Here is a 20,683-nt window from a genome sequence, read left to right as displayed (position 1 = left end):
TGATGTGATGTTGAAAGTCATTATGGATTCCACAAAGGACTTGTAGAAAGCCTGCAGGATTGTGTGGAAAGTCTGCACACACACACACACACACACACACACGCGCAAGTGGAGTTAATGATGGCATCTTTAAAATCTTGACAAACACATGACCATGTAATATTGCTTCCATAGAATACACAGACACCTACACATTTTCACCCCTCCCCAGCTCCCATCTCTTTCTCTACTACTATTGCTCCCCACCTAATGCCTGTCTGTTATACCCCACTCTCTCCCTCCGCTCCCATTCCAACCCTTACTTCCCCAGTTTCGGCATGTCCCGTCCGGTTGGCACGGGCCCCCTGTGGTGTCCCCCACTGGTACCCCGTGAAGGTGGGGCTAATTGGGATGTACTGGAAGACTCTGTGTCTGCGGATAAAATCCATGCCAAACGGCAAATCATAGGATCTCATCCCCTCCAGCTCTGTGGCTCTGGGCCCAGAGCTGCACCTCAGCTTCGTGATGCCACGCTCTTCTGGAGAACCCGGGATGGTGTTGTCCAGAACAAATGCAACGGAGCCACCAACGAACATGGCAGTGGTCAGCAGCACGTTCAGCACCTGGTCTATCTCAACGATACCGGTGACCAGCGGATTCTGTCTGAGGTAGCTCGGGAGCATAAGGCCAAAGAAGATGGAAAACCCCAGGACGAAGAGGTTCCGGGACGAGTTGAGGTCCACAAACTGCAGATTGGACAGCCCCACCGCTGTGATCATGCCAAACAATATACAGAACAGTGCACCTAGGACGGGGTCGGGCAGCGAGGCAAACAGTGCGCTGAATTTACCCACAAGCCCCAGCAGCAGTGTTATGGCCGCCCCGTACTGGATCACGCGTCTGCTGCCCACCTTTGTGAGTCCTATTATGCCTATATTAGGACTGGAGGAGGTGGAACCGTTGCCTGTCCCAAACAGGCCATCCAGCACACAGGACATGCCCTCGAAAAATATCCCCCTGTTGATGGCATGGATTGGGGGTGGAGGGGCACAGGAGAGACGCGCGCAGGCATAATAATCTCCAATAGACTCGATCATGCTTGCCACCACCGCACTCATCATGCCAATCACCCCTGCAGCCGTTACTGTTGGGATGCCCCACTGAAAGGGATAAGGGACCATGAACCATGGTGCAGCTGCCAAGATGCCCTGTCGTGCATCCGTGCGGGCGTGGAAACCATATTTATCCTTTTCTGGCGGGAAAATGTCGGTCACTGTGAAAATGAAAGACAACCCCCATGAAACCAGGATGGCCATGATGATAGGAAACATCTTGAAGACCTGTAGCCTGTAAGAGGTCCATCCTCTCTTGGCCTTGTAGACTGGAAGAGGCAAATGGACATTTCTGGCATACTGGGAAAACAGCAGCATCAAGAAGATAGTCAGCATAGCCATACCCCAGTGTTTGCCAGCCCTCTCGCCTGCAGACTGGAAGCCAGACAGGCCAATGAGGGCCACGGTGGGGGTGATGGTCAGGGGTCCAAGGTACTTCAGCAGTACCCCCGGCAGGCCCAGCGCTCCGATGCACACCTCGATCATTGATGACACGATGATGGCCCCTTGGATCTCTCGCATCCTGGGGTGCCAGATGTGCTCTGTACGCATGAGCTCTGTGCTATTCAATAGCGGGACCGCTATATCGCTACACTTCCATTTGTCTTGGGACAGAATGGCCATGGCTGGGGCCAGAAAAGCAAAGGCGCTGGCCTGGAAGAGAGGCAACCTGCAGCCCAGCGTAGTCTGGAGAAGAGTGGTGATGCCCACACAAACGAAGATGGTCCCTATGAGCTGGCTGGTGGCCCACTGGTCAAAGCCCACACACATGGCCTCGGCCAGGAGGAATGGAACAGCGATGGTACCGCTGAAGCACGTCAGGTAGTGCTGTAGACCTAATAACACACACAGGTACCAGGGTGGGGTGTCTTCTATCGTGTAGATCATGTCCATATTGTCTGTGCCGTCCAACATTTCAGACCTTGAGCTCTTCTCAGCTCCTTGGTCTTTAGTGTAGACCGCCACCAGCTCAGTGTCCTTATCATGATCTCCACTGGTCTGGGCCACGCCATTTACCACCAGTGGGATGGAGTAGGAATCCGCACCCTGTTCTCCGTCTCCATCCATTGACTTAGACTGTGTTGGTGAGATGATGGGAGCACAGATACAGTTTGAAAGAGGTCTGAATTAAAAAGAAGCCGTGCAGAAATCCAATATCCTCAGGCCCAGGTATTCATAGAACAGCTTCTTTCAGCAGACAGTACAATAAAATGCAACTGGTCCATGGAGAGACTTTGCCTTTCATCAGACACAGTGTTTGGCCTGCTCACAGTGTCTGTCAGTAGGCAGAAGTACCTCCACAATGTGTTTTTCACATTTTGTACTTTTTGAAATATTTAACTAATTTTAATCATACATCATGAATAATTATGTCACAGACAACTGACGTCAGATGTCATACCTAACAGACTGGCCACACGTCCATAATCTACATTCGAGCTATGCCGGATACTGAGATCCACATGATTCAATTGTTTTATTCAGAGTTAACGTTCAAACCTTTGGAGCACCTAAACTTAGGAGCATTTCTCTCCTATGTTATGATGGGACCAGCCTCTCTTTTTTTTCTCCTGGAGTTAACTGTCATTTTCTAATTTACCACTTGGGGGAGTAGTTATACCATAAAACGAGTTTCCAGACAATAGTTGTCACAGTCTGCCTGGCTGTCACATAATTTAGTAGTGGAAAGGACAGTGTAACCACTGCAGTAAGCTACTAAAGCAAACCTAGCAGGTTTTTTGTTTGTTTGTTGTCTGAGAATTATGCCGTAGGCCTAGTTGGGTTTAACTTTGCATAATTTCATTCAGATAACATTTTGTATTAGGCTACTTGAACGGAAGTGATAAAATGTTGCACAAATGCACTAACGTGGAACCTCATCTCGGAGCTACAGTATATAGCGGAGGGAGAGGTTCCCACTGGAGCTACTTTCTCAGTAATATTTGACGAGGAAGTTCCTCGTCAAATATTACTCCTCTACTGAAAAAGTTGCTCAGTCAGATTTGTATTTGAATGAAAGCACTTGGAGTAGCCTACTTAGCCTACATTTAAAAATATTTAGTGGTGTTGAAAATTACATTTTCTTTCTGCCAGACACAAGGGGTCGGCCTACATGAGGCTTTGTCCCCCTTTCGTCCATACGTGGGCATAAAAGTCGAGAGACCCTGGAGAAGTCTGTCTACTTTTTGTCCCCCTTTCGTCCATACATGGGCATAAAAGGGACCTCTGAAATACCTCTGAAATTCCCTTTAAAAGGGAATTTATTCTGGGTCTGGCAGAACCAGGTCTCCTGGTCTTGTTAATATAATTGCTGTGTTGGTTTCACAATGCACCTCTGCCTGATGTTTGGACAAAATTTGTAGGAGTAATATATATATATATATTTTGATAGCAAAAATTGGCCTCCTGGTGGTGCTATAATAGGGCAATTCTAAAAGGGTAGCATTTGTTCCTCAACGTAGTGCAAATCTGCGTGCAAAGTTTCACCGCAATCGGACCCTGCGTTCATGATTTGCGGCATTTTGTTCAAAACGGGCCACTCCTGCAAACTTTAGATGTCAATCTTAGCCAATCAGGATGGAATATGAAAAATCTAACAAATCCATCCTGATCACATGACTATAGAGATAATTTGTACCGATTTGCGTGAACTTTGGATAAAATCTGAAGGACACATACAAAGTTTTACACAGATTGGTGCAGTTATAGGTAAAAACAGCTGATATGAAAGATTTCAAGTGACATTTCTTCCTCAGCCTAGTGGGAATGTGCGAGCAAAATGTCACAGAAATTGCACGCTGTGTTCATGATTTGAGGCAAAATCTGAAAGCCCCATTCCGTTTAATGACTATAGAGATACTGTGTACCGATTTGCGTGATGTTTGGACAAAATCTGTACTGTCAAATTCTTTTTTTTTTTTAAATCGGCCTCCTAGTGGCGCTATAACAGGCCCATGTGAAATGTTTGGGGCAGAGGTTCTGCTCTGGCATCCAGGGAGGGAGTGTGTGTGCACAGTTTCGCAGTGATCAAGTGAACAAGCCGGACACACAGACGGACGAACACAGGCGGATGGATGGATGGATGGACGGACCGATGGACGGACTCCGCCATGCCAATAAGTACAGTAACTTTGTTACTGTCCACCACATGTGTCTAGGGTTGGGAGGCTGTGATGTAGGCTACCGTACATGCATAAGCTATTTTATCATAAGGGCCCATCTTAAGAGTGTTACATTGGGCTCTTAACACAAAATGTTTTCCTAGTGCTACTATTGAGGATGTCTAATTGTCCTTGGCCACTGTTTTAAGTGGTTCAGTGCCTGCACTTTAATAAGAGAAGAGACCATAGATCATCATGCCATGGTGTTAAGCAGCACCTGGAGAGAGCACATGGGAGTCAGTCTCCTGCCAATTAACCACTTAAGCCCTATTTCGTTGCTGTCAGGTGGAAACCTTGTATGTCCAAAACCGTTCCTTTTTTAATCATTATTTTAAAGTATTTTAAAATAGTGAATATGGCCGATCTGCAAGCTTAGTGAGCTTGTAGATAAGCTATTTTCACAACTTTTGTGCGACACTCTTGTATGATGACGTAGGCCATTCATTTACGATTTAACCTTAAAAAGGTTAAATATGGAGATACAAAGTTTCTAATAGGCTACTTTAAAACGGAACACGCAGAAATAGCTATGCAACTTTTGCAAATGTTCGCCCATAATTATACCCAAAACAGGGACGCCATATTGAAAGTGGTTAAGAAAGGGAGGAAGGGAGGAAGGAAGGAAAGAAGGGAGGAAGGGAGGAAGGGGGTTAACTAGTTGTAGAGCAAACGACCAAACACAGCAGAACATAAGCAAGTTACGTTCCCATTTTCTATCCGTTATAATGTGAATTTTCTGCCATGTTTTGCTTAGCCGGTGTAAAACAACTCCTCAGGCCTATTATGGATGGTGCACTCTCTAAGGAGAGGGGATGAAGTGAGGTGTGATTGGGTTTCCAGCCAGACCGAACATGCCTCTCCCTTGGTGTAATTAGAGTAGCATTAGTTTCAGGGAAGAGGAATCACCAGGCTATGCTGTCTGCCTCCTTTTCCTTAAGGAACGTCTGTGGATGACGCGCAATCAACCTTAACTAGATCAGGAGCAGGAGATTTTGTTCTTGTAAGCAGAAATTAACACTTCATTCCCCTTTGTCGGCAGAAATTCAACACTGCGCCCCTTGAAGGCCCTCCCAGGCAATAAAGGGGGAAATCGAATTATGTTAAAACAGCTCCGGACCAAAACACAATTACCTAATTTTCTGGAGAAATCACCCTGTTTCCCTCCAGGCAGAGTGGTATACTTAGCCTGGAGACAATAATCTGAGGACTCTTGTAGGGAACAGCATTCTCATCTCTCTCTCTCTCTCTCTCTCTCTCTCTCTCTCTCTCTCTCTCTCTCTCTCTCTCTCTCTCTCTCATATGTTTACATTGCCAAATGTGAAGTAAAGAAATCAAGTTAAGAAATGTATAGAATAAAGAAATTTGAAAACAGAGAATTGTCACATCGTAACTTTGCGATCAAATATATTATGTAAGAAATCAAAAAGCAAGCCTAGAAAAAATGCAACCCCCCCCCCCCCAAATTGTGCTTTTGCTATAAGAAATTATATGATAACTTAGGCCTACTATAAAACTTGGAAGCAGTTTTTCTGATGTGTTCAAAGGTATCTGCTTTGTTTGTATACAGTAAGTCTACTGAGGTCAGTTCAGTGCATGTAGTATAGGTATTTACCAGTGGTGGAAGAAGTACGCACTACGCAGATTTTTTTTACTTAAAGCTGCACTGTGTAACGTTCCTGTTCTACCCCGGATTTCAATCCAGGTGTCCTGCGCAAGTGCTTTACCAATGAGCGTTATGTTTTTTTTCTTCTAAATAGCAAGAGCTCGGTTATTCTCCAATAGTTACTCCAACTTATAAAATAGGTTAAATTGTTTAAAGTATGTTTTGTAATAATAATAAACTAAACCTAAAAAGTAGCTAGTAAGTAAGTTTTCAAATTTGTAGTGGGGTAAAAAGTACAACCCTATGTAGTGGAGTAGAATTATAAAGTATCAAGAAATAGACATACTCAAGTAAAGTATAAGCACCTCAAATTTGTATTCAATTACAGTACTTAGTTCAGTAAATGTACTTTGTTACTTTCCACCACTAATGATTAGTACACTATCTCTCTCAGCAGGCTATAAAGATGTTATGATGCAGAATGAACACTTGGGGGTGCCTTCCTCATTCTATCTTTATCTGCATGCATGCAACTGAGGCCTGCAGTGGAGTCAAGGTTAGAAGAGGTCAAAAGACTAACCTGAATACACAGAACATTAATTGTTTACTACTTCCAAGTTACAGAAGGCCAGGGCACAAAATCTTTTAACAATTTATTTTGTTAGGTTTCGTGCATAGTTTGCACTCTTAATGAGACCTTGGGCAACTCGGTTGCCATGGCAGAACCCGGTTCTGCAGGCCCTTGGGCCAAGACAATAACAAACTATCAAACTATCACACTTTTCATTTTGGTTCCATTTGTACACTCTCTGAGTTACAGACCGCTGAGGGTCCATTTGTTCAGGACCCCCTGGAACCCCCTTAAGGACCCCCAAGTTGAGTAACCAGTGGTGTAGTCGTGCATGGTTGTGTTTCTGCTTGCTTCAACATAATAGACTTTAATAGAGGTGCTAAAAATGCAAATCATAGTAAAGCGGGAGTAAATATTTATAAAAATCATTTCTAAATAAAACAAACGCCTAGAATTATTCTGTTGAAGTCTCTTTTTTCTGCTCTGCACTAATTTCATTTCCTATTTCACAACTTTATTGAATTTGTATCTATGCTTATATAAGAAAAGATTTAGTAGTTGGCCCAAATTCCTGCTGCTTGAGTGGCATTGCTATTATCCAATGAAATGAGGGGAATTTGTAGCTGTAACCAGTAACCAATCAGAAATCCATTTCCTTCATTCCAGAATGTGTGTAGTATCCAGTGTAGGTCAGTGTCTCGGCCTCTGCTTTAGCTCAACGCATTGCTAGCTTGTTGATATTTTATTTTCGGCAAGCGACACTACACTGCGGCGGAATTTAATACTTTTAGAATAGTCTCACATGGCCAGACTGTTGCCTCCCACAATTTTCAAATGTTTCCGAACCATTCGGAGATTGTGGAACAGTTGTCTGGCTATGCAAGACTACATTTAGACTGGAAGACCTCTTCCTTACTTCCTTCACAGGTTTTACCAATGATACTAATTAAGTCTCTGTTCCATTTAATGTAGCACAGTGGACCCCCATAACTCTGAGAGTTACACACCCGAAAGGGGGCATTTGGAAACCCCCTCAAGGAACCATGAGGGTCTCTGGACCACACTTTGAGACCCACTGGTGTAACAGAGTGTTTCCAGTGAGCCAACATGCACAATATCAGCACCCTGTCTCTGTTTGACCAGAATGGAACAGAGCCTTCATTGGTATCATTGGTAACACCTGTGCAGGAAGTATGGAAGAAGCCCAATTTCTTTCCAATATGGCTGCTGTGCTTAGAGCCTATTCACTTTGCACTTTTCATATCCGGCCTGGAGCGGAGACGGAACCACGGACATTTCCGGATGCAGTGGGCGGGCTCTACTACCGGATATCCGCACCGCTGCTATGCTCAGAAATGAATGCTCGTGAGAGACGGGCGTGTGCGTGTGTGTGGAGTGTGGTGGAGATGGCAGCAGCAGCAGCGGAGCCGTGAAGGAGTATGTTGATGAAACTTATGAATCATAATAACTCACAACCAGAACCAAAGACTGTAACCCGTCATCGGGTCTCTAATGGACGCGGACGCCTTCGTGAGGCGGCGGCGGCTCATGACGGCGGAGGCACCGGGGGCTGCGACCTCCTCCTCCGGCTCGGAACACTGCGACCCCCCGCCGCCGCGGGTCGCCGGTGCCTCCGCCGGGGCAGAAGTTCGATGGCTCCTCGGGGGAGTAGGAGGAGGAGGACGAGGAGGACTGTGGGGGGGAGTCTCTGAAGGAAGGAGTATGTTGCCTCCTCATCGGCTCGGAGGTGGAGGAGGAGGAGTAGAGCTGCAGAAAGTTCATTTTAGTTGCGTTGCGGTTCCGGACCTGCTGGGAGGAGAGGAGGTGCGGGACTGTGGTGGTGGTGGTGGCGGTGGCGGTGACAACGAGCCGGACTATGAGGGTCTCCCTGTGGGAGCGTCCACCAGCACACACATGCTGGCCGGGGCCGTGGCCGGGGTCATGGAGCACTGCCTCATGTTCCCCATCGACTGTGTCAAGGTATTAGCATCGATGCTAGCGGTGGCTAACGGGGCTGAAAGTGATGGTGGTGTCGGTTGGGGTGGTTCTGCCTCTTTAAACTGTGCACAGTTGTCACGACTCGCGGTGTTAGCATCGGTTCTGCTGGTTCTAAACTCGTGTTAGCTTAGCGCAACTAGCCTGCTTTGCTAAGTAAACACAGTTGCAAGGCTGTCCGTCCCCGACCCGGGCCAGGGCAAGGTCAGTGCGCCACACTGTGCAGCCATGAGTGTTGGTTTAACCCTGAGAGGGTTCAAATGGAGGGTCCACTGGGTTACATTTGTACCCCTCTTAGAGTTGATCACCCATAAGGGTCCATTTGCTTACATTTGTGCTCTGCATGACAGACAGTACAATTGTGTACACCAGCGGTTCTCAAACTTTTTCATGTCAAGGACCCCCAAATTGACACTTATTAGCCCGCGGACCCCCATTTCAAAAGATATGTCAGGGACCCCCATAAGAGAAGATTTTTTTTACGGCTCTAGCAGTGATTCTCAACCATTTTAATTTCAAGGACCCCCAGTTTGACATGCATTAGGCTACAGACCCCCATTTAATGGCATTTCTATCACTTGGACCGCAATTTATATTGTAAAATCTATGTCAATTTAACTCTGAGAGTGTACAAATGCGGGTCCATTTGGTTCCATTTGTACACTCTCAGAGTTACAGACCCTTAAGGGTCCATTTGGAGCCTAATCTATCATTTAGCTGGGGACCCCCTGGAACTCCCTCAAGGACCCCTGGAGGTCCCCGGACCCCACTTTGAGAACCAATGATGTACACTAACTTTTTTAAGGAAAAACGTAAGTGTCAGACAGTCAGACTACACATTACAATTTGCCACTTAACCCCTATGTACTTTGTTGACCGGGGTCCCCCTGGGGTCTATACTTGGCCACCTCTCCCTCTACAACAAATCTTTTCACTGAAAATAGCCGACCTACAAGCTCACAATGCATCGCAGAGTTTGTAGATCAGCTATTTTTTGGCCAAATGTTTGCCAATTTTCAACACATGTTCGCCTATTATTATTACATGATTAGGGACGCGAGGGTTGATGTGGTTACGCATAAACAGAGACAAATAAAAGTACACATCACAGATATTAAATTGCACTAAAGCAGGCATACTATTAGTTTGAATAAATGAATTAATTGAATGATATAGAAAAAACTGCCAAAGCAAATGACGTCACTTGTTGCATGTCAACACCAGTCATCAATTGAGTGTGAAGTCAGACTTTAACAGGTTAATTTAAAGGTCCAGTAGTCAACATTTTCGGTCCATTTGCATTAAGGATTTTACTTTGTAGATCAGTGGTTCTCAAACTGTTTCATGTCAATAAGGGCCCACATACTGATACATATTAGACGGCGGACCCTCAATTTAAAAGATATGCCAGGGACGCCCATAAGAAGATTTTTTTACAGCGTGGCTCTATGGCAGTGATTCTCAACCTTTTTTTTCAAGGACCCCCAGTTTGATGTGCATGTGGCCACAGACCCCCATTTGATGCCAATTTTATCTCTGGGACCCCAATCTACACTGTGACATCCTCAGTGTTAATTGTACTCGTGAGAGTGTACAAATTAAACCAAATGGACCCTTATGGGTGGAGTTACAGACCCCTAATCATTTGACCGGGAACCCCCTCAAGGACCCCACTTTGAGAGCCACTGTCATAGCTAAGCACAACAGCAAGGCACACGCGCCTCAAAACAGACATGTGACCAGTACAGCGGACCTGCTGGTGAAAAGCAGCAGCATCATTTCTACATTGTGCATGTGTTTTGATTTGGCGATTCCAAACACCTGCCATTGGTGAGCGATGATGAATGACCCCCGCCTCCTCCTCCTCACTACGAAAGAAAACAGGGCTGTCTCCTTCTCTGATAAGTCGACCCATTGTTTAAAAACGAGTCCAAAAGTTTGCTGACGGTCTTAGGAGGCATGCAAGCTATGCTCACATGCAAGTCATGCCGCTTGAAAGGTGGCCAGCGTTAACAAATGTATCCCTGTTGGTAGCTAGAAGCAGCTAGTCAGGTGGGAGGTGCCCTCATTGGAAATAGGCCTTATATTTGCAGTCACTGCCCTTGTAATATGATTTTGTAGCATGGCCCCCTCGTAGCCAATTAATCCAGCAATCGGTCTTTTTGGTTGTAGTCAAGACCAAAACTTTGTTAGTTGACTTTTCTTCCCCCATCTCTTGTAAACGCTAGATAAAACCCTTTAATTCTGCCAGCATACGATCAGCAACTGATCGTATGCAGCAAACTTTTTTTTTTCCTCAGATTTGTTGATTAAATCAGCTAATCGATTTGTCAACAAATTCCTAAGACTATTGTCTTTTAGTCAACTGAGAACTTCTTTAGTTACTTGATGTTGTCGAATTTAATTTAACCGAAAGCAGGGGGTGCAATAAAGCAGGGGGTGCTGTATTGCCTCAGTATGTCTGTTTCAGTGGTAATGAATAATACCATTATAAGGCGGTCAGCTGCCTGTGTCATGCTGAAAAGCTATTCCAGTAGTGAAGCAGCCTTCATCGATGTCTCTGTCGTTTGTTGTCTATCCTCTATTTCAGCCAGTCTTCATTCAACCAGAGTTCATTGTGGTTTTAGGTTGTAGTATTCGCTAGATGGCATCAATACACTGGCATCACATTCAGGTGAATCAATCGTGCTTTACGCAGTTGATTGTAAAAGCTGTCTGATAATGTAGTTTTGGATCAGATAGATATTTGGGAGTAGAATAAACATCGAGTTATTATAATTGTTGTTTTTTCCCCCAAATCAAAGAGTTTTACCCACATGGCAGTGAGTGACTTTGGTCAGAAAATAGGTGGACCGTTACAACAGAATATGAGCCTAAAAGCTGGCAGCTGAAAAACATTGAGGAACTGTCAGTAGCCATAACCCCACTAAGATCATTTATCAACTTAAAGTTGATAGTGTTCCAGTTATAATTTTGTCAGCACATTTGTTGTGTCATCACTTCCAATTGCGCTTGTTTATCCTGTAGGAGTTCTCTCCTGTTTGGATGAAATAGCTTTTTTGTCTTTTTTCGTGCACGCTCCATTTTGTAGTATGAAATTGAATTTTCTGTATGCTAAAAAGCTAACCTTGTTCCCCGTGTTTTCTCACCTGACAAAGAAAAAAGAACTGCAGCCGAAGGTGTCTATTGGGTGGGACATCCGTTGTATTTACTAAAAGCTGTCTTTTTAACAATTCACAAAACTGTTTTCATGCCCTGGAAATGTAAACAGATCTGCACAGCATCAATGGATATTACTTCCTATACTTCAGCTTTGACACTTTCAGTAGCAGTTCTTTTCCAGCATAGTAATGTGCAGGAGAGCCGGGGAGACCCCTGTTACTGAACAAACACTCTGTAGCAATGATTACTATCAGAATATAGAGATATTTAACACTTATTTAACAAACAAAAAGGGAAAACATTTACACCCCCTCTTTAAGATTAACATTTTGTTTCATCATCACCTCATTTAGGTTGTAGGCCAAGATTTACATAACGTAGGTATAAGCAACAGGAATGGAATTTCCCATAGTTGAATAAAGGTTGTGTGGGGCTAAAGGTTGTGGGGGGCCAATTGCATTGCTTTTCTGAGGATAGTGATATTGTTGGTTTACATTCAGTACAAAGGTCCTTGCTGGGTGAGCACTCAGGATATCGTCTCTGTCGGGTGGAAACCTCATATGTCCAGATTCAAAATTCAAAAACGGCAAAAGTAGCACATCTGCAAGCTCAAAACGTGTGGCTTCGTGCCATCTTTCGAGCTTGTAGATCTGCTACATATACTTTTGTGTGACGCTCTTCTAGTATGATCAAGTTAGAGTATGGAGATAAGAGGTTTCTGTCCGACAGCAACGGTATGTAAACAACGCCCATGTACAGTATATCCATACCTTAAAGTAGACTCACCACTAGCTTTACATCATGTTTTAGTCATGCAGCCAGCCCTAGTAAACAGCGCAACTTCAAATAAGTAAAGCCTGATTCAAGCCTCGTTGCGTGTCGAAAATAGTCCATCTTACATGCTCAGAACGCGTCGCGAGCTTGTAGGTGGGCTATTTTCGGCATAAGCAGGTAGACGTTAATCATTTTTCTCAAACAAAATTCAACGGCCTTGTTTACTACGAGGCTGTTAATTGGACAATGATAACAACGAATTTGAAACTTTGCCCTTTTGGTTACAGTACAATCTCTAACCTAGACACACACACACACACACACACACACACACACACACACACACACACACACACACACACACACACACACACACACAGAGGGCCGTAAAAGACATTGCACAACATATTTTGCATTGCACTCCCTGGGTCTATTCAAGATGTTGTATAGAGTTTAGGGCTGTCATTGAGGAAGTTGTTGATTGCACTTTATTGTAGGGCTTTATTGTAAGGCTATATTGAATCATTGTAGTGATATGAGACTAGATATCGTCTGGGATTTTGGATGCCATATCTTTATATGGCTTAACTGTTGTCTTTTCCTGGTTCAAAAGGCTTCATTACTGGTGAAAAGTTATGTCATTTTCTGAACTCAACTGTTTTTTTATTTCCCTTTCCCCACTTAGTTATAATATAGGCATTACTGATGATCATTTATCTAAAAATGTTTTGTGAATATTCATCCCCACAATATCTCCATATCAATGTGTAGGAGGTATTTGGTCTATATCGCCCATACATGCTTTAACGGAAAGCATTTTCTCATTAGCCATTAGAATAATAATAATAATGGATGGATGTAAAATCCTGTGTCAGTCAAGTTGCATATAACTGCAGCCCTCTGCCTGAAATGTGAAGTGATGCGAAGAATACAGACTCCAATGTTATTTCTCACTGGGCACAGCATTCCACAGCTGTTGATTAGAGTGATTTGAGGCCCTATACACACACACGCACGCACGCACGCACGCACGCACGCACGCACGCACGCACGCACGCACGCACGCACACACACACACACACACACACACACACACACACACACACACACACACACACACACACACACACACACACACACTCAGCACTGCAGGCAATGAGTGTGTCCATTCAGGTGGAAGTCAAATGTTTCAAGTTAGTGTCTGTGGGGCTGGCCACTTAAACCCTATTTTACAAAGAAACGGAGCAAGAATCTTCACAGCTTTTTAAACATTTTTAAAAACTAGTGAAAATTAGAAGTGAAAATCTATAATACACTTTTAGATCTGCTAATTTAGCCATTTCCGCCTAATGACATGCATAACTTAAAATTGAAAACTAGCATGAATACTGAATAGGCTGTGTAAATCTCATACTGTAGATGCATAATGTGACTGAGTGAGTACGCGTTCATACAATGTCTCGGTAAAAGACATTGATTGAGAGGGCTTTGCCTTAAGGTCAGCAGGAAAAGAGGCTTACAGGAAGTCAGCTTATGTCCCTCTTTGACCTTGGATGTCGTTAACTTGTACTTCCTTCTATTCAGACGCGCTCACACGATGCAGGACACCTTAATTCCTGGGATGTTGCCAATTTGCTGAGACTCGAGACACAATCGACAATAACTGACCCATGGGCCCGGGCCCATGCCTGTTAGCCTAGTGCATGCTAGTTGCCTTAACCTTGTTCAGGCGACCTAGTGTTAATGTGACTCTACAGCCCTCAGTGGGTGGTGAGAGAGCATAACGATAATAACATTGTGATCATGTGCTTTCTTTCTTGCAGACGCGCATGCAGAGCCTCCAGCCCGACCCCGCGGCCCGCTACAGGAACGTGATGGACGCTCTTCGGCGCATCGTGACCACCGAGGGCGTCTGGCGGCCAATCAGAGGGCTGAATGCGACCGCCGTAGGGGCGGGACCAGCCCACGCCCTCTATTTTGCCTGCTACGAGAAACTCAAAAAGACTCTAAGTGATGCCATACACCCAGGGGCTAACAGTCATTTAGCTAATGGTACCATAAAGCATACATACATCGTATACTGTCTATATACACACGCGTCGTCAATAGTGTCACTTAGCAGTTGTACAGGTGTCTGAACCATGAGGTCACTGTTAGCCAGCCAGGGAGTTGATAACATGCACTGGTGTAAAGTAACTAAGTACATTTAAGTACTGTACTTACTTTACTGGAGTATGTCCAATTTTGTTTTACATACATTAACCACTTTAGCCCTATCTTATACATAGGCTGTTTGAAAATAGCAGATCTACAAGCTCACAACACGTCGCGTTGCGATGCGACGCGTTGTGAGCTTGTAGATCTGCTATTTTCAAACATTTTAGTACTTTTACTTTTGGTACCTTAAGTACATTTTGATACCTATACTTTTGTACTTTTACTCAAGTACATTTTTAATTACAGACTTGTAAAAGGGTACTTCTACATTGCAGTATTGATACTTTTACTTTAGTAAAACATTTGAGTACTTTTTCCACCACTGATAACAGGGGACTGTAGGCCTGGGGTAGGACCCACTCCCCCCTACCCCTCAATACCAGCTTTCTGGCACTGCTGACTCAGCCTAATCCAAATATAGACTAGACACCGCCTGACCAGTATTTAAAAGCCTTGGCAGGCCATCAGAGGGGAATAAAGCCTCTCATAGCTGTGTTACAGTGCTAAGCTCTAGGGAAGTACCTGTGTCAACTATTGAACTGTTAAAGGTGAAATTCGTCTGATTTGCGAATGTAGTTTTTTTTTCTCCCAAAAGCCTGTAGTTTTATGGTGGCCACAAGCACAACCAAGCCATTTTACCAAAGATTCTTCTTGGAAAACATGCTCTTATTGTCAACATTTTCCTTATTCCGTGTTGTCCCTATTCTCTCTCTTCCCTCTTTTCCAGTTTAGTAGGAGGCTTGGTAAGTTCTCTGTCTCACCTGTCTGTCATCTGGTATTTTTCTGTTCGTCCTTTCTTTCCAGTTCATGGGTTTCGGTTTCATCTCCCCAAGAAGCAATGAACAGCCTTCTCCACTAGGTGTCTCTCTGTGATCAATTTTAGTCCAACCTGGATCATTTCTGCCAGTTTACTACCAGTCTGTTTTGCCAAATATATCAATACTGGATTCCCGCAGAGCCGGAGAACGGCACTTTCAATCTGCAGCTGCACTGCCAGGCACCATAGGTGCAGTTTCCGGCTTTAGGGTCAAGGTAGGGGTTATGTTTAGAAATGAAGTCGTGGCAGTGCAGTCTCCTGCTCTGCAGAAAACCGCTCCTTGATTATATGCACTTCATTTGTGCTGTGATGGGTTGTTGGTTGGTTGGTTTGGGGGGGGGGGGGTTCCACGATAAAGCGAAACTGCCGATTTTGAACCTAAATCACCGCGTTCTGACTATATAGTGTGTCAGAAACTGTCTTGTGTATAGTGTAAATGTGCGATACATTAAATGCGTCACTTGAGAACAGTTCCGCCTATTGCGGAGGTAAGCTCTAACTACACAGAATACATATGTTTTTGCCACACTTTACATTTACGTGTATGTATGTATTTGTATGTATATCGGTATATATATATACACACACAGACACACACACACACACACACACACACAGTATATATGATATCCTCACATCAGAACAATGATATTTAGGTTAAAAATCTTCAATTCTTAAAGTATCCCTTTAAGAATTGAGGAACAGTCTGTACGATTGCAGGTTCATATGGACATGCATTCCTAAGATTCCTTCCGTTATTGATAGATAGACCTCTATTGATCCCTGTTGGGAATTCCAGGAAATGGATAATGTAGTAATTGCCTGTCCTCTTGCGATGTTGTAATTGTACGAGGTGGTGTGTTTGTGTGTTTCAGGAACTGCAGGGTGTGTGGCCACACTGCTTCATGATGCCGCTATGAATCCATCTGAAGGTAAAGAAGACATTTCTTCTTACACATAAATCATTTCTTATAAAATGAATGACAAAAAGGAATGAGTAAAACCATGAGTGCAGTGCGTATTGTCACTGTCCGTCATATGACAGTATCACACAAAAATAGCCAATCTACAAGCTCACGGCGCATCACAATGCGACGCGTTGGATGTGAGCTTGTCGATAGGCTATTTGTGAAACATGTTAAAGATCTTTGCCTATAATGGCATAACCAAAATAGGGGCGCCAGGTTGAACGTGGGTTTATAACTAAGTATTGAACCGATGGAAAGTACTAACAAGAGTTTGTGACTAAATAATAACTACATTGGATCCATTGGGGTTATCTTTTCCATTTCCTGAAAAGGTACAGTTTTGGCACATACAAAACCATTAAGGTGCTATCTATCTAAGGTGTTCGCCAAACGACGATGATATTGTGCGTGTGTGTGCCTTTTTAAAAGACATCAAGCAGACATTCCTTCCCCACAAGTTGAAAGTTGCAACAGAAAAGCTGAAAATGCAGAAACCTGCAGGTGCCATGCACTCTCTCTGCATTGACTGGCCTTGAGCCTGCGGTCTAGTAGTTCCTCTGCCATTTGGTAGGCCACCTGTCCAAGTGTGTCAGTAGAAGGACACCAAGGACACATGTTCTTACAGCTGGTACTGTTCTGTACAGTAGATATAGAGGCTTCAGCTGTAGGACCGGCTACTACCTTTTACCCATTTAGACCGGGAAAGCATCTGACTGATGTGTCATTTTTCAATTTCTTTGGCTATTCAAAAATAGCAGATGTACAAGCTCATAGCTTGTACATCTGCTATTTAAAAAAAAAAAAAGCAGTGAAAATGTGTGCAAATCTCTGAATATATATATCTTTAAGCGAACATTTCTAACAGATTTCTTTGCTCTGGTACAAAATATTTTACGAATGTTAAAAAATATATATATTCAAAGATTTGCACACATTTTTCACGATTTTTCAAAAATAGCAGATGAGTGCCACGCTATGAGCTTGTTCATCTGCTATTTTTGAATAGCCAAAGAAATCTAAAATTACAGACATGTGTTCCTGGATTGAATGGGTTAAAATGATACACTGCAACTCTCTCTCTCTCTCTGTGTTCCTCTGACACAAGAATGTTTGATTGGCGCTATCTCCTTTCTTACAAATGTTCCCACCTTTTTCTCTCTTCAACCAATTGCCGCGGTGATTGACGCCGGACGCACATCTCGCCCCCTCTGCTCCACGTGGCCCAATCCACACATCCATCCATCCGTCCCATCAAATACGACCCATTACATCCGGCACAGTCGTGAAGCAGCGCATGCAGATGTACAACTCCCCGTACCGCGGCGTGCTGGAGTGCGTGCGCGCCGTGTGGGCGGCGGAGGGCGCCGCCGCCTTCTACCGCAGCTACACCACGCAGCTCACCATGAACGTGCCGTTCCAGGCGCTCCACTTCATGACCTACGAGTACCTCCAGGAGCTGCTCAACCCACACAGACAATACAACCCCTCGTCGCACATGGCGTCGGGTGCCCTGGCCGGGGCCATCGCGGCGGCCGCCACCACCCCGCTGGACGTGTGCAAGACCCTGCTCAACACCCAGGAGTCCCTCGCCCTCCGGCCGGGCCAAGGCCAGGGGGGCCACAACAGACACATCTCGGGCCTGGCCCACGCCTTCCGGACGGTGTACAGGCTGGGCGGGCTGCGGGGCTTCCTGAAGGGAGTCCAGGCCAGGGTCATCTACCAGATGCCCTCCACGGCCATCAGCTGGTCGGTGTACGAGTTCTTCAAGTATGGCATCACCAAGCACCAGCACGAGAAGAGGAGAGCAGCGCAGCAGCAGCAGCAGCAGCAGCACCGGGGGGCCGAAATGTAGGCTGTCTCATCACCAGTCTGCTCTCTTTAAAGAGGAAATATAAGTCAACTGCTCGACTCAAAGAATCGACCACTTCAGCTGTTCCCACGCCTATCAGACAAAGCCAATAAGAAGGAGAGCCCCTCCCCTCCCCCATGCTGTTAACCCATTAAGACCAGGATCTGTGTAACCACTTTGACCATTATTTTATACTTTGGCTATTTTTTTTTTTAAATCATGAAAATGTGTGCAAATCTTTGAATATATATAGTTTTTTAAAGCGAACATTTTTAACTAAAATCTTTGCTTCTGGGGAGTCCCTGGAACAACATTTTGGGTGGTCCGTGTGGTGACATGATTTTGTTTTTGAGAACCACTGATATTATAGCAACATAATAAAAATACAAAAAACTGTTAGGATTTAGAAGACATTTGTAGAATCCCCCAAGAGCAAAGATTTCAGTTAAAAACATATATATTCAAAGATTTGCACACATTTTCACGATTTTTCTAAAACATTTTTTGAATAGCCAAAGAAATCAAAAGAATTACACAGCTGCGTTCCCGGTCTTAATGGGTTAAGTCACCTACATTCCTGCTGTGCTGTTTAAAGACTGGGAGTGGTTTAAATTTGTGTTTCTTGTCTCTAAGCAGATGCTTTATACGCAGTATTATAATGAGATAATGTGACAATCCTATCATATTTGGCCGTTATGTTCCTCAAAGCTCAGGTTATGAATGAAATATGAGCACGCCACACTGGTTGGGAGTCGGAGAGGCTGCCAGCAGGTGGCAGCGGTGTGGCTTTGTCATCTTTGCCAGCAATTCTGTGGGTTTTCACCTAACTGGCTGTTCTAGGATCAGATTCACCCTTCCGTGAGTCATGAAAGCATAACTTGGCCTTTTTTATAGGATATCTCCCTATGAATGTGTCTCGCCATTTTGGTCAGTATGAGAGGACATGTGTAATACTAACTAATAGTAATCGAGCTCATGGATCATTTCATGATCCCTCCATCAAGCCATAATTGTCAGTTTAAGGTTGTTTTCTCATGACATATTTGTATAGGAGACGGTAATCATTTGCTCCTCTACGGTGACTTTAGAGATGTTTTTTGAGGCTTTAAAAGATCTGTTTCCTAGAATGGCATTTTTAACATAAACAAAATCACTTTAATCTTGACATCCGTGTTGCCACTGACGCGCTGAAATCCATCCTGTAATTGTTAAACAAATCCAATGATGCACGTCTCGTGTCTGTGTGAGCGAATAGATAATTGCGACCATTTAACGTGTGTACATTCCGATTAATTAACTTTATCAGTCAGAGGTCCTCTTCAGAGTTGACACATTTGAATACTTGCCATGCAGGGTATCAAATCTTCCATGATATTGTAACCTGTCTATAATAATAATAATAATAATAATACACATTTAGATATACAGCTGTCAGGGTAGAGACATGAGCAAAAGCTGTCATTCTTATTGATTTATGTCTGATTGTCCCCAGCCCAACACTGCACTCTCTCTGTTCAATAAAGTCGGTGAGCTGTTAGGCCTCCTCCTGCTCACATTATGCTGAGATCCTTGCCTGTCATTGTGACAACAGTTCACCAACGTGTCTTTTGGAAGAAATGTAAGTTTGAACCACTTAATCCAACACATCTGTGTAACCACTTAAACGATTATTTTATACTTTGGCTATTCAAAAATAGCACATCTACAAGCTCATAGTGTGGCACCAATGTGTGCACAGGGTCCGTGGAACAAATTATTTTCAGATGGGGGGTCTGTGGCCAAATACATGTCATTTTGGAGGGCCTTGACAAGTTTGTGAACCACTGATGTGGTAACATACGTTTTTCAGAAAACTGTTAAAAAATTTAGAAGACATATGTAGAATCTCCGAAAGCAAAGATTTGAGTTAGAAATGTTCGCGTTAAAGAATGTATATATTCAAAGATTGCCTCAAATCTTCACGATTTTTCAAAAAATAGCAGGTCTATGAGCTTGTATTTCTGCTATTTTTGAATAGCCAAAGAAATCTAAAATGACACAGATGCGTTCCGGGTCTTAATGGGTTAAGATCTGAGGCCGATTCTACAAGTGCCTTATAAATCAGTTCGCACACTTTCAAGATTTTCCAAAAACAGCAGACGTGCAAGCCAAAGTAATCGTCTAAAATGAAACGGATGCTTTCCCGGTTTTAAAGGGTTAAGCCCTGTATTCATGCTTTGTAGTATGACAGTGTTGCACAAAAAATGCTCAAATAGAATATCTACAAGCTCTCTGGCACGTTGTGAACTTGTAGATGTGCTATTTCCATTTAAAAAAAATTACATTGACACATTGCATTGTGAATTTTTCACATCCCTGATGAATTGAGAGCTTGTAGATTGGCTATTTTTGATCGACGGTGACACCGGCGTACCTCCTGGAGTATAAATTATGAAGCACATTATAGGCCGCCTAGGCTATTTTTGAGAATTGTAA

The 20,683-nt window shown here is 43.9% G+C and overlaps 2 protein-coding genes across 2 annotated transcripts; one reads left to right on the top strand and one right to left on the bottom strand.

The window, feature by feature from the left end:
- Positions 1-260: 260 nt before the first annotated feature.
- LOC311058528 (solute carrier family 23 member 2-like) lies at positions 261-2,159 on the bottom strand (the record flags this gene model as incomplete). Its single annotated transcript, XM_084075991.1, has 1 exon — positions 261-2,159. One exon carries the CDS (start codon positions 2,157-2,159, stop codon positions 261-263), a length of 1,899 nt encoding a protein of 632 aa, XP_083932117.1.
- A 5,644-nt stretch (positions 2,160-7,803) lies between these two features.
- Positions 7,804-19,763, top strand: slc25a28 (solute carrier family 25 member 28). Its single transcript, XM_084077076.1, has 4 exons — positions 7,804-8,406; positions 14,181-14,409; positions 16,267-16,323; positions 17,640-19,763. Exons 1-4 carry the CDS (start codon positions 7,939-7,941, stop codon positions 18,209-18,211), a joined length of 1,326 nt encoding a protein of 441 aa, XP_083933202.1. The 5' UTR covers positions 7,804-7,938; the 3' UTR covers positions 18,212-19,763.
- The last annotated feature ends 920 nt before the right edge of the window (positions 19,764-20,683 follow it).

This window comes from Gymnoscopelus microlampas (assembly GCF_963454915.1).
Source record: "Gymnoscopelus microlampas genome assembly, chromosome: 13".
Taxonomy (NCBI): Eukaryota; Metazoa; Chordata; class Actinopteri; order Myctophiformes; family Myctophidae; genus Gymnoscopelus; species Gymnoscopelus microlampas.
This window is presented reverse-complemented; position numbering and strand designations above follow the sequence as displayed.

Bases quoted from the DNA above. Each gene is read 5' to 3' on its own strand.
- slc25a28 (XM_084077076.1), top strand. From the start codon at position 7,939: ATGGACGCGGACGCCTTCGTGAGGCGGCGGCGGCTCATGACGGCGGAG. The intron at 14,410-16,266 runs GTACCATAAAGC...TGTGTGTTTCAG, and splicing joins TAACAGTCATTTAGCTAATG to GAACTGCAGGGTGTGTGGCC. The intron at 16,324-17,639 runs GTAAAGAAGACA...CATCCGGCACAG, and splicing joins CGCTATGAATCCATCTGAAG to TCGTGAAGCAGCGCATGCAG.